Raw genomic sequence first — 13124 nt, forward strand, 5'->3', positions numbered from 1 at the left:
ATGTTGGCCAAGGTAGGTGTAATGACCATAATCCAAGTGTATTTACTCTTGAAGAGAAGCTTAAGATTAAGGTTAAACAATCTTTTTCTCCAACAGATTCATCTCCACCTGGGCCGAGCAGGCGCAGACAAACGGCATCTGCTCCCGTTCCAGGTATTATTCTTAACAAATTTGGTTCGACCTGTGTTTTGTGTTAGGCTTGTGCAGTGGCATAATAATGAATTGTGTCTGTGTATATTGCAGCTGTTTCAGTTACAGAAGTGCAGTGTATTGCTAATAAGATTGGTGTGTTATTTGCCAAGTGTGTCTTGCTTGGTTAGGTGCAGTCAGTTCATCTTTGACTTTTGGACAGTCAATCTTTTCAACTTGATTTAACCTTTTTGCCTCATTTGGAATGAATCAATGTCCACAAATTTTTGGGTACAAATAAACTTTGTCATGTTTGAACAAAACTGACAATCAGTGTCCATGAAGTTTGTTTTGCATCATGAAGATAACAAAAAATTAAATAAACTTTTTTTCCAAGGCTCCACTCCCCACAGCGCCATCCTGCAATTGAAGGAAAGACATTTAGTGGGGAGGCAAGTGAGAGAGGGTCCCACGTCAGTGGCAGTGACATGGCCTTATTCTCAGATGAGGAGCTGGCCAACATTCCCCAGCAGCAGCAGCTCCCAACCCAGGCCGCACGAGAGAAGGTGGGCCCCAAGGAACATGACAAAGATAAGTTCCACAAATCCCTAATAAGGCACCACAAAGCCTTAATGAAAAAATTAGACACCATGCATACTGACTTGTGTGTGGCCACTAACGCCTACAATGCAGGTCAGGCACGCAAGGCCGCACATGAGTCAACAATGCTAAGCCTTCAGCAGGCCAGCGAGGAACAGAAGGCACAGCATGAGGCTGAGATGGTCAGACTCCCTCAGGCCAGGAAAGCACAGCATGAGGCTGCCATGTTGAACCTGCAAGAGGAGCAGGTAGAACTTAAAAGGCAAAAAGTGGCTCTGTTGGCACAACAAAATGTGCTACTCCAGCAACAGGCACAAAAGCCAACAGAGCCAACAAGCTCTACCAAGCCAATTAAAATGAATCCTGCCGGACAGGTAGGTAGGATCTCCCTCCTCACTTTTTTTTTTATTTTTTACTTCTGTGTAGACACAGAGGGATGTTTCCTGGGTAATGGAGAAGAATTTACCTGATGCCCCAAATACGCAAAATGTTCAAATTGATGCCTATTGGGAAGAAATGCAGGTGTGGGCATACCCATGGTCCTAGCCTTGTGCTAAAATAGCCCCCCTGCGCTACGCCCAACTACGCACAGTATTCAAACTGATGCCTATTGGGTAGGCTACAGGTGTGTTTTTTTTTTCTCCACATTTTTACCTGTAAGCTAACTTAGCCTCCATTTTTTACTATGTTTTTTTTTGCGAGGCTTTTAGGACTCCTGCCCTGTGAAATGATTGAATTAAGGGCCATGGGTATGGATATGGGCTAGTGTCAGTCTAGCCTGAATCCGATGAGTATGAATCTTCAGTTTCCACTGTGTGTTGTAACACTCAGGGCACTGGGAAGCCTGCATACTAATTGGCAATTACATCCCTCAGCTGAAAGCTGTCAGGGTTCTTGCTGGAGGTCCCATCCTGCAGATGTTCACTTTCATCTGGTAAGGTGCATGTGCTTCTTTTGCTTATAATTTCTTATGTGTTATTGTGAGCCTGAGTCCTCTGTGCGGACACAGTGGGTATTGTGCTCTTTATTACACCAGGTGCTTCCATATCTGTTGGTGTTGCACTACTGCAGCAGTATGGTATCTCCTTTCTCTCTCATATTGTGTGCTCACAATTAGCAGCCTTCCCCAGGCTTTTACTGGAGTTTGCATTCTGCTGACAAGCAATGCTTTCTGGTTAGCTGCTTGTGTATTGCCAGGGCACCTTGCTAACTTTTGCTAGCTTTTTATCCTGCGCTTTTTATCCTCCTTGCAGACACAGCAATTGTGCTCCTGATTTTACCAGGCACTTCCAACTGGTTGGGGGTTGTGCTGCTCTAGCAGTATTGTTCCTCCTTCTCTCTCTGTTATATTATGTGCATGTTCCCTATAAGCAACCTTCGGGGTTCTAACAGGGATTTGCTTTTTTCCACCAAGCCAGTGCTATCTGGTAAGGAGCTTGTTTTCCTTTGGGTCTTTGACATTTTAAGTTTTATTGTGAACCTGAATCCTCGGGGCAGACAGGTGTACTGTGCTTTTTTACAGTATTACTCATATGTTTCTCTATAGAGATTTCTTTTATATCTGGTGGCTCAGGTGTGAGCCTAGTTGTAGTTTAACCTCTCCCACTGAGTGTTGGTGGCTGCTTGGTTCCCATCCTCCTTAGGAATCCCATGTTTGGGTGGATGGGCAGGTACTACTGCCTCCTTTCTGTCTCCTGTGTCTGGCCCCTGTTTTGGCCCCTGGCTCACGTGTCCGCTGGCCCCTGTTTTGGCCCCTGGCTCGCGTGTCCGCTGGCCCCTGTTTTGGCCCTTGGCTCGTGTGTCCGCTGGCCCCTGTTTTGGCCCCTGGCTCGCGTGTCCGCTGGCCCCTGTTTTGGCCCCTGGCTCACGTGTCCGCTGGCCCCTGTTTTGGCCCCTGGCTCGCGTGTCCGCTGGCCCATGTTATGGCCCCTGGCTCACGTGTCCGCTGGCCCCTGTTTTGGCCCCTGGCTCGCGTGTCCGCTGGCCCATGTTATGGCCCCTGGCTCACGTGTCTGCTGGCCCCTGTTTTGGCCCTTGGCTCGCGTGTCCGCTGGCCCCTGTTTTGGCCCTTGGCTCGCGTGTCCGCTGGCCCCTGTTTTGGCCCTTGGCTCGCATGTCCGCTGGCCCCTGTTTTGGCCCTTGGCTCGCGTGTCCCCAGGAGTGAGGACTGAGGAGAGGAGTGAGGAGCAAGGAGTGAAACAAGAACAAGACAAGGGGCAAGGAAGCAAGAAAACAAGGAAAAGAAGAAGCAAGACAAAGGAGCCAGAACAGGCTAGGGTCAGGCCACAGTGCTAAATGTAAATGATGTTCAGGCACTGAGTGTGAGGAAGGCTGGGCTTATATAGGGCAGAGTCAGCCCTGATTGGCTGACCCCACCTAGCCAATAAGGCTGCTGGGGTGATGTTATGAAGCCCAGGACACTGGTGAAAGGGATTACAAAGCAATTCCTTCTCACCAGCTGCTCTCCTGGCTCAACAGCTAGGGAGAGCAGCCAAGAACCAGCAGGTCCTGGGATCAAAACCCAGCAGAGCCTTACACTTTCGGTGTTTGCCAATGTTTGGTTGTTTTGGTGCTATGGCGTGTGTGCTAGCAGCCTTCCCTCTCAGTGTTTTGTCTGTGTGGTTGTTGCATTGGCACACCAGTTGTGCATTCAGGCCAGCTAGCTCATGCAACATTGTTTTGGTGTGCATTGCCTGGCCTCTGTGCCATTGGCTATATGCATTTGGACTTTTTGGTTCAGAAGGGTGTGCAGACTGTTGTTTTAGCAGCAGCATTTGCTTGCACAGTGCTTATATCAGTGTTACTGGTTCATTAGCTTCTTATGTTCCCCAGTTTGGTTGGGCTTAGTGGGCTTTGAGTGCTGCAGTGTCGCAGTGTCGCAAGAGAACTTCCATCCTACTTCGTTTCTTCACCTAAAAACAAGTATATGACAATCTTTTACTCTATCATTAAAATAAATTATCTAAAAATTGGAAATGTCATATTCTTTTTTCATACCATGGGGGATCCGGGTCTTGAGTCTCCTATTCCACATTGCCTCCAAGTGTAGTAGCTCTTTAACCCCATCTCTTCTGTGGCTGTGAGGATTCCCTGGTAACTTACTCCACATTTCTCCTCTCAGTATCTAAAAGGTCCCTAGGGTACCCTCGTTTAGTGAACTTATATGTCATTTCCATAAGTCTCAGAGGGGACAAAACAGACTGCATACATGGCACTATTGGTCTACCTGGGAAGCACTTTACATTTTTGTGACGTACGCAAGCTTAAAATCGGCATGTCTGGAGAGCTGGAAATTTGGTGCAGGGGGGGTGTAAAGAACTCTGCATGTCCCCAGGGCTCAGGGACAAATTTAGATGCATCTGGGCAGCATGCAGCCTGCCACCCTAAAGCAACACAATATCCAGAAAGCACTGAATTGTGGGAAGGCCATTGCCTAAAGGATAAGTAAACCTTGAAAAAAATTTAATTTAAAGTTCCTCAGGGTGATTTTCTAAGCACTTTTGCAATTTACAATGATTTTTATCTTTTCTTTTTCAGCTATGTTAGTTTTTATTAACTGCTAATATAATGAATTTTGTAACAACAGCACCGCTTGCTGGTCAGTTCCTGTAACAGCACAGACAGAGATATCTCTTCAGAAGGGTTTTTATGTGTTTTTATTAAAAACTTCACAAAAAAGAATTAACATAACTTAGATCGACATGAAACAGAGAAGTGTTCATTTCCCATCCCATTCTCTATATTGACAGGTAATAAAAAATTAGCTCTGATCCTTTTTCCCCCGGGTATTATAACTTTTAATTTTAGACTTAAGCCTGGTAACTCACCTTGAAATTAAAGAATTAATAACAGTACTATCTGAAATATCATGAAACTTCATATTGCCTCGTTGAATGTAAAAGGGCTTAACAGCCCACAGAAAAGGAGGTTACTGCTTAATTGGGCAAAAGATTCAAATATAGATATTTTGTGTATACAAGAAACACATCTTGCGGGCAAGGGACATCCTAAACTTTTCTCCAAAATATATCCAGAAATGATATATGCAAACGCACCGATTAAAAAAAATGGTGTAGCAATTCTGTTTAAAAAGACCCTCATCTACAAAATCAAGGTGGTTACAACTGACTGTAAAGGGAGATACCTGATTGTAAATTTAGAATTAAACTCACAGACTTATACTTTGGTTAATTTATATGCACCAAACACACACCAGATTAGTTTTATTAACAAAATGCTAAAGAAAATCCAGCCTGAATCTAGAGACAAAGTTTTAGTCCTAGCTGGCTTCAATTTAGCTCCAGACTCTTATGTAGATAAATCTCCGGTTCCACAAGGTAACTCACTACGGGTTACACAACAATTAGCAAAAGCATTTTCCAGGACTCTAAGAAGTAGTGAGTTGTATGATGTATGGAGATCCTGGCATCCTTCAGAACGTGATTACTCCTTCTTCTCTGCAGCCCATTCCTCCTATTCTAGAATTGATCTTATTCTTTCGGATATGCATTTATTAAACCAAGTGACCAAGTCTTATATAGGAGTGTCCACTTGGTCAGACCATGCCCCAGTTGGATGTTATCTTGTCCTTAAACATATACCTTCTTCATCCCCTTTATGGAAGTTAAATAATTCCATGTTATCAAATAAGTCTATTGTAGATAAAATTACTAAGTGTACAATGGACTATCTAATAACTAATGAATGACCAGAAATTAACCTGGACTTAGTATGGTGTTCATATAAAGCTTTCATTCGAGGACACTTCATCTCTATAGCATCAAGGGAGAAAAAATGCAAGGCAGCTACTTAAACCTTAAATTGCTAGAAGCAACAAATCAACATAAACTAAATCCAACTGGTGTGCTGGCCCAAAAAGTGGACACCCTGAAAAAGGAAATGAATATGCTTAACATGGAAAAGGTTGCTTATCAGATTCTTATGTCAAAACAGTCATACTATGCAGAGGATAATAGGGCGGGCAGATTGTTGGCAGGCAGACTAAAGGAAACAAGAACAGCTAACAGAATTCTATCAAAACCCAAGAAGGAGATAATCTAACCAACCCAAAACACATAGTGCAAGAATTTGCTAAATACTATTCAGAACTGTACAACTTAAAAAACAATTCACTTACTCCTCAGCCAGATCAAATGCTCATTTCGCAATTTTTAGACACCATCAATGTGCCCACTTTATCAGAAACCAAATTGGAAGCACTTAACTCTCCCATCACTTCTGAGGAGGTCTCCAACACAATCAAACTCCTTAAAAATAATAAAGCACTGGGACCTGATGGATTTTCTAATAATTTTTATAAAATATTCGCAAAGACCCTATCTCCGATACTAGCTAAACTGGTTGACTCATTACGTTCAGATCAGCTCCCTAGGCAAGAATTGTTTCAAGCAATAATCACAACAATTCCTAAACCAAATAAAGACCCATCTCTAGTCCAGAATTATCGGCCAATCTCCCTATTAAATTCTGACATAAAATAATATGCAAAAATATTAGCGAACCAATTGAACCCTATCCTGAGACATTTAGGGGGTCTTTCCGTAATTTGGGTCTCCATACCATAAGCCTACTAAAAAATCAATAAACCATTAATTAAACCCAATAGGATTATTTTCCAACCAATAAGGATTATTTATATCTTAGTTGTGATCAATTACAAGATACTGTTTTATTATTACAGAGAAAAGGGAATCATTTAACCATTAAATAAACCCAATAGGACTGTTCTGCCCCAATAAGGGGTAATTATATCTTAGTTGGGATCAAGTACAGGTACTGTTTTATTATTACAGAGAAAAGGGAATCATTTAACCATTAAATAAACCCAATAGGGCTGTTCTGCCCCAATAAGGGGTAATTATATCTTAGTTGGGATCAAGTACAGGTACTGTTTTATTATTACAGAGAAAAGGGAATCATTTAACCATGAAATAAACCCAATAGGGCTGTTCTGCCCCCAATAAGGGGTAATTATATCTTAGTTGGGATCAAGTACAGGTACTGTTTTATTATTACAGAGAAAAGGGAATCATTTACCCATTAAATAAACCCAATAGGGCTGTTCTGCCCTCAATAAGGGATAATTATATCTTAGTTGGGATCAATTACAAGATACTGTTTTATTATTACAGAGAAAAAGGAAATCAGTTTTAAAATTCTGAATTATTTGATTAAAATGGAGTCTATGGGAAACAGGCTTTCCGTAATTCGGAGCTTTCTGGATAATGGGTTTCCAGATAAGGGATCCCATACCTGTACTTAGAAATGGCTCTTCAAAAGTTTGGTTTCAAAGGCTCCTTTTTAGAAAAAGTTTTGACTCTCTATAAAACCCCTTCTGCATGTATCCGAGCTAACGGCCAATTCTCAAGATTTTTCCCTTTAACTAACGGCACCCATCAATGATGTCCGTTATCTCCATTGATTTTTGTCTTATTAATGGAACCCCTAGCTGAATCAATTAGACAACACTTACAAATCCATGGCTACCCAGTAGGTTCATACACTTGTAAAGTTTCTTTATTTGCAGACGATATTAATTTAACTAGCACAGACCCCCTTACATCATTACCGGTCTTAGTCCAATTATTAGACCGATTCTCTAAAGTATCATACTATAAAATTAATAGATCAAAGACTGAAGCCCTACCAATCTGGATTCCGAGTGATATTTTAAACAATTTAAAGTCCTCCTATGGATATGCCTGGCAACAGTCTGTCATCTCCTATCTGGGAATTAAAGTTGGTTTCTCTAATAAAACTTTGTACAAAGCTAATTTTGAGCCCATATTGGACAAATTTTCTGAATATTTCCAAGTGTGGAACAGTAAAGAACTATCATGAGGAGGCAGAATGGCAGCAATTAAGTCCATGTTGTTTCCTAAATTTATTTGGCAATCTAAAAGACTGAGAACTGCAAACACAAGTCTCACTAGAAATAAACTCCAAGGTGGTTTGGGCTTCCCCAATTTTAAGAGGTCTTACCAAGCAGCACATCTTAACTTTGCTCAACGTATTTTATCACCAGTCAGTCAACCCCAATGGGTCCTCCAGGAAGGAGAATTTTCAACACTGCCAGTCCTACAGCTGGAACAAATGGCGTGGATCCCACCAAAACTGCCACCTAAAACACATGTGCTATTTCTCACTTCACAGGCCACCTTTAAAATCTGGGACATGGCAATACATGCTGAGTCCCTAACTTTAGGTTTTCATCCTAATTTACCAATTGCAGCTCTACAGGGACTAATTCCAAACGTCAACCCTTCAGCTTGGTCACAATTGGGAATTGGGACATTAGCAAATGTGTTCCATGACAACAATCTATTATCGTTTGCGGAATTACGTGAAAAGTGGCACCTACCCAACTCAGCTTTCTTATCATACCTTCAACTATCAAGCTACTGCAAACATAATCTCCGTGCCAAACCTAAAAGCCTATCAGGATCCTTACAAAAATTCACAGCTCTCCAAGGTGAAAAAATTTCATACTATTATGGATTATTAAATGACTACACAGATTCTCCAATGGACTCACATATCTCAGAATGGCAAAAAGACTTGAAGCTCACAATTGATCCAATTGATTGGAATATAGCCTTTGCAATTATATCGGCGACTTCAAAATCAGTCAGGCTCATGGAAACCAGTATCAAACTCATGCTCAGATGGTATCTGGTACCCTCAAGGCTTTATAAAATTTACCCACAAACAGCCACTAAAATGTGCTAGAGAAAATGGGGACCGGAAGGGACTTTTGTGCCCACCTGGTGGAACTGCCCTAAAATACAAACGTATTGGCAAGAAGTATTGGAGTTAACAAGCAGTGTAATTAAGCAACTGATGAACCACTCACCTTCAAGCTCTTCTGGATCTGGATTTGGACTTTCTGAAATTCTCCAACAAACTCCTTGTAGTACACATATGAGAAGCAGCAGGGCTTCTTTTAGCTCATAAATGGAAAACCGATCTTATTCCCTCAATGCTAGAACTAAAAAACTTTATCAGCCTCTCATGAACCCTTGAATATCACAACGCAAGGATTAAGAACTCTCTACGTAACCAACATAAGAAATGGGACTCATGGAAGAACTTTACTGAGGTGGAATAATAGCCAATAATGTATATTATTTGCGTTCCATAATTTTTTCTTTTTTTTTTTCTCCTCTCCCTCTCCCCTGTTCTCTTCCCTTCTCTTTCTTCCTACTTCACTTCCTTCTCTCTCTATGCTCTCTCTCCCTGTGACTGTATGTCTTAACACATACAGACACATTCAATATTTGAGATACATCTATCAATAATGTAAAGCTTGACTGTTAACCTTGTATATGCAAAAAAACTGTCAATAAAAAAAAAATAGCTCTGAAACTGAAAAAGTGCTTAGAAAAGTGCCCTGAGCAATTTTACATTACATTTTTAAGGTTTACTTATCCTTTAAGACAATTTTAAGCTTAGCAACAGCAAATACATTGCTTTTCCCGCGCCACCTGCTGGCCAGTTCCTGTAACTGCACAGACAGGAAGATACTGTACCTTCAGAAGGAGAAGTGTTATTCACAGGGAAGAGACAGGTTAGGGCATTTGAGGTTTCTGATCTAAGTCTTCTGAAGATTACATTGTCTAACATTTATAATTTCAAACTTTTTTAGCTGTTTTGTGGGGTTTTACTTCTGTAATATCAGTACAGATATCTGTACAGTATCTAGTAGAATAAACTCTAAAACAACTGGAGTTTTTTTCTCTTGAAATTATTTCACCACTCACCCGAGTGGCTTCTTCAGTTCCAATGACTGGTAGGGAATTCCACGGTATTTAAACCCTTGATGGTAGTAGAGTCACAGACATCCAATCACAATGGTTCCATTGAACTTGTTCAGTTAGGTGTTGGCTGAAACTGACAGGTGTAAGAAGGTATGATCCAATCACTATGGTACCATGATTCTCAGTGATGCAGGGGTTAATCCTTCAAAGTACATGACTGGAAGTGTGAAACTGCCGGGGTAAGGATGTCAACGCGCCATTGTGTGTAGGTGACAAGCGGTGTCGCAGGCCCCCTCCTCTGTTCAGGGATGGTTTTTCCAGGCTGGCATAAATGGCCTCTTTCACACCTCTTTCAACCCATCTGTTCTCTTGGTCCAAAATATGCATGTTACTGTCCTCAAAAAAGTGTCCTGTTTCCTTGAGGTGTAGATAGACCGCTGAGTCTTGTCCTGAGGAGTTACCCACCTATGTTGGGCCATTCTCTTATAGAGAGGTTGTTTTGTCTCCCCAATGTATGAGTCTGAGCACTCTTCACTACACTGGACATCATAGACCACATTACCTTTCCTGCCAGTTTCAGCCAACACCTAACTGAATAGGTTCAATGGAACCATTGTGATTGGATGCCTGTGACTGTACTACCCTCAAGGGTTGAAATGCCGGGGAATTCCCTACCAGTCATTTGAACTGAAGAAGCCACTCAGGCGAGTGGTGAAATGTTTTCAAGAAAAAACTCAGAAACTCAATTCTACTAGATACTGTATATCATGACCTGGATGAATGAGAATCTTCATAGACAAAGATATCTGTATTTTTTTTTAAAGCTAATTGTCTTTATATTTTACAGTCAGGTTTCAGGTCTCATCAACACCATCAGTATCTGCGGCACTTGGGTCAGATGTGGAGTTGCCTTGTCGTATGATTCCCGAGATGAATGGAGAAAACATGGAAATTCGTTGGATTAAGTCTACATACCGGCCCTATGTTCATCTTTGTTATTATGGGAAAGACGATTACACAATACAGATGCCACAGTTTGCTAAAAGAACAGAACTGCTAAAAGAGAACATCACTAGGGGAATTTTCCTTTTGAGGATCCATAAAGTCACAGCTCAGGATTCTGGGAATTACTATTGTTTTGTTGAGTCCACTGAACATCATGGCAAAACAATAGTAGAGCTGAATGTTACTGGTAAGTAAGCAGGGTTTTAGTTGAAATTGTACTGTTTTATTGTGTAAAAATGGCAAAAGGTGATGTTTTGGCCGCCCCGCTGTTAAAGGAACAGTAACACCAAAAAATAAAAGAGCTGTAAAGTAATAAAAATATAAGGCACTGTTGCCCTGCACAGGTAAAATTGGTGTGTTTGCTACAGTAACACTACTATAATTTATATAATAAGCTGCTGTGTAGCCATGGGGGCAGCCATTCAAGCTGGAGAAAAGGCACAGGTTACATAGCAGATAACAGATAACTTCTGTAGAATACAATAGTGTTTTATATGTTATCTGCTATGTGCCTGTGCCTTTTCTTCTTTAAATGGCTGCCCCCATGGCTACACAGCAGCTTATTTATATAAACTATAGTAGGGTTTCTGTAGCAAACACCCCAGCTGTACCGGTGCAGGAACGGCTGCCCCCGGGGCTACACAGCGGGGTATTTATATAAACTATAGTAGGGTTTCTGTAGCAAACACCCCAGCTGTACCAGTGCAGGAATGGCTGCCCCCAGGGCTACACAGCGGGGTATTTATATAAACTATAGTAGGGTTTCTGTAGCAAACACCCCAGCTGTACCAGTGCAGGAATGGCTGCCCCCGGGGCTACACAGCGGGGTATTTATATAAACTATAGTAGGGTTTCTGTAGCAAACACCCCAGCTGTACCGGTGCAGGAATGGCTGCCCCCCGGGGCTACACAGCGGGGTATTTATATAAACTATAGTAGGGTTTCTGTAGCAAACACCCCAGCTGTACCAGTGCAGGAATGGCTGCCCCCGGGGCTACACAGCGGGGTATTTATATAAACTATAGTAGGGTTTCTGTAGCAAACACCCCAGCTGTACCAGTGCAGGAATGGCTGCCCCCGGGGCTACACAGCGGGGTATTTATATAAACTATAGTAGGGTTTCTGTAGCAAACACCCCAGCTGTACCAGTGCAGGAATGGCTGCCCCCGGGGCTACACAGCGGGGTATTTATATAAACTATAGTAGGGTTTCTGTAGCAAACACCCCAGCTGTACCGGTGCAGGAATGGCTGCCCCCGGGGCTACACAGCGGGGTATTTATATAAACTATAGTAGGGTTTCTGTAGCAAACACCCCAGCTGTACCAGTGCAGGAATGGCTGCCCCCGGGGCTACACAGCGGGGTATTTATATAAACTATAGTAGGGTTTCTGTAGCAAACACCCCAGCTGTACCAGTGCAGGGCAGCAGCACATTATATTTTAGTTAGTTTTATACACTTTTATTTTTTGGTGTTACTGTTCCTTTAAGGTAATGCCAGGGTTGTTGTTTTAGGGTTGGATTTTACAGTTAAAGCCCTTATTTGAGGTCACAACTTTGGTCAAGCCTCCCTTATAAAATTAGAGATTATACAGATATAGGGCAGCACTGGTGTACCAGTCATTGCTTCAACAATATCTAGGGTACAAATAAGTGTTTATTCCACTTTAATTTATCTTAAAGCTGGACTTTTGCTCCAGATTTCACTAAAATTACCCTTCAGGCAACACACAGTCCTGCCACTGCTCCAGGTAGGGTTGCAACCTTAGCTGGAGGCTAAATTTAAACAAAAAGGGCAGGGCAGATTGCATTGTAGGTGGGGCAGTTATGTTGGATGTGGGTATGATGACATCAGAGTCAGAGTCACAATGATAACAGTGGGATTATGACAACGAGGTGGGGTTATTGCATCATTTGATGCAATAGGCTGGATTTCTGTCTAGTTTTCTAGAAAATTCATGGATGAGCTTTATTTTAGCAATATGTCCCTTCCACAAGAGCTCTTTCACACCCCAGGTAGAACTACCTGCCCCAAAGTACCTCTCCCTATGGAATAGGCAGTTGCTCCCATGTAGCAGGCTCATGAGAAACACCTGCCCCCACACAGGGGACACACAGGGATGCAACAGGCACCCACATGCAGTGGAGCATGGACTCCAAATGCTCTCTCTCTATGTGGCTGGAGCTCAGGGCTTCTCCAAAGCCAAGAACATCACAGCCTTTCTTGTTACTGGCAGCTCCTTTACTTTCCACTCTGCACTCTCATACTCTTTTCTGCACTCTCCTTCCCTGTACCTGGCTCTGGCTGGCTCTGCAGCAGGGCTCCCTTTATAACCTTTTTATGGCTGTTGGCCTTGGCTTCAGTCAGTTGGTCCTTTATGGCAGGGCCTTACCATAACTTGTGCCCAAGGCGGCCCTGATCACTTTCTGCCAATTCTGCCATCCATTTCTGCATTTTATCATGTAAAATAAAAAACATGTATCATTACATTACACTCCTGTAACTATACTCACTCTGCTGAGCACTTCTTTGCCCAAATGGTACAGGCAAAAGCAACATTTCCATGGAGACTGTCAGGCAAGAAATTACACCACTGTTTTAGTCAGTGTTCCTT

The 13124-nt window shown here is 42.3% G+C and overlaps 1 protein-coding gene across 4 annotated transcripts in view; it reads left to right on the forward strand.

Moving 5' to 3' along the window:
- The window catches only part of LOC100496169 (selection and upkeep of intraepithelial T-cells protein 6), an 84445-nt gene that overhangs the window by 57079 nt on the left and 14242 nt on the right, over nt 1–13124 (forward strand). For all 4 annotated transcript variants that reach the window (XM_018089611.2, XM_031891212.1, XM_018089612.2 and 1 more), the window contains one exon: nt 10354–10698. In XM_018089611.2, the coding sequence (XP_017945100.1) occupies nt 10354–10698 (345 nt within the window). The remainder of the gene's footprint in view (nt 1–10353; nt 10699–13124) is intronic.

Source organism: Xenopus tropicalis, chromosome 8 (genome assembly GCF_000004195.4).
Source record: "Xenopus tropicalis strain Nigerian chromosome 8, UCB_Xtro_10.0, whole genome shotgun sequence".
Classification (NCBI taxonomy): Eukaryota; Metazoa; Chordata; class Amphibia; order Anura; family Pipidae; genus Xenopus; species Xenopus tropicalis.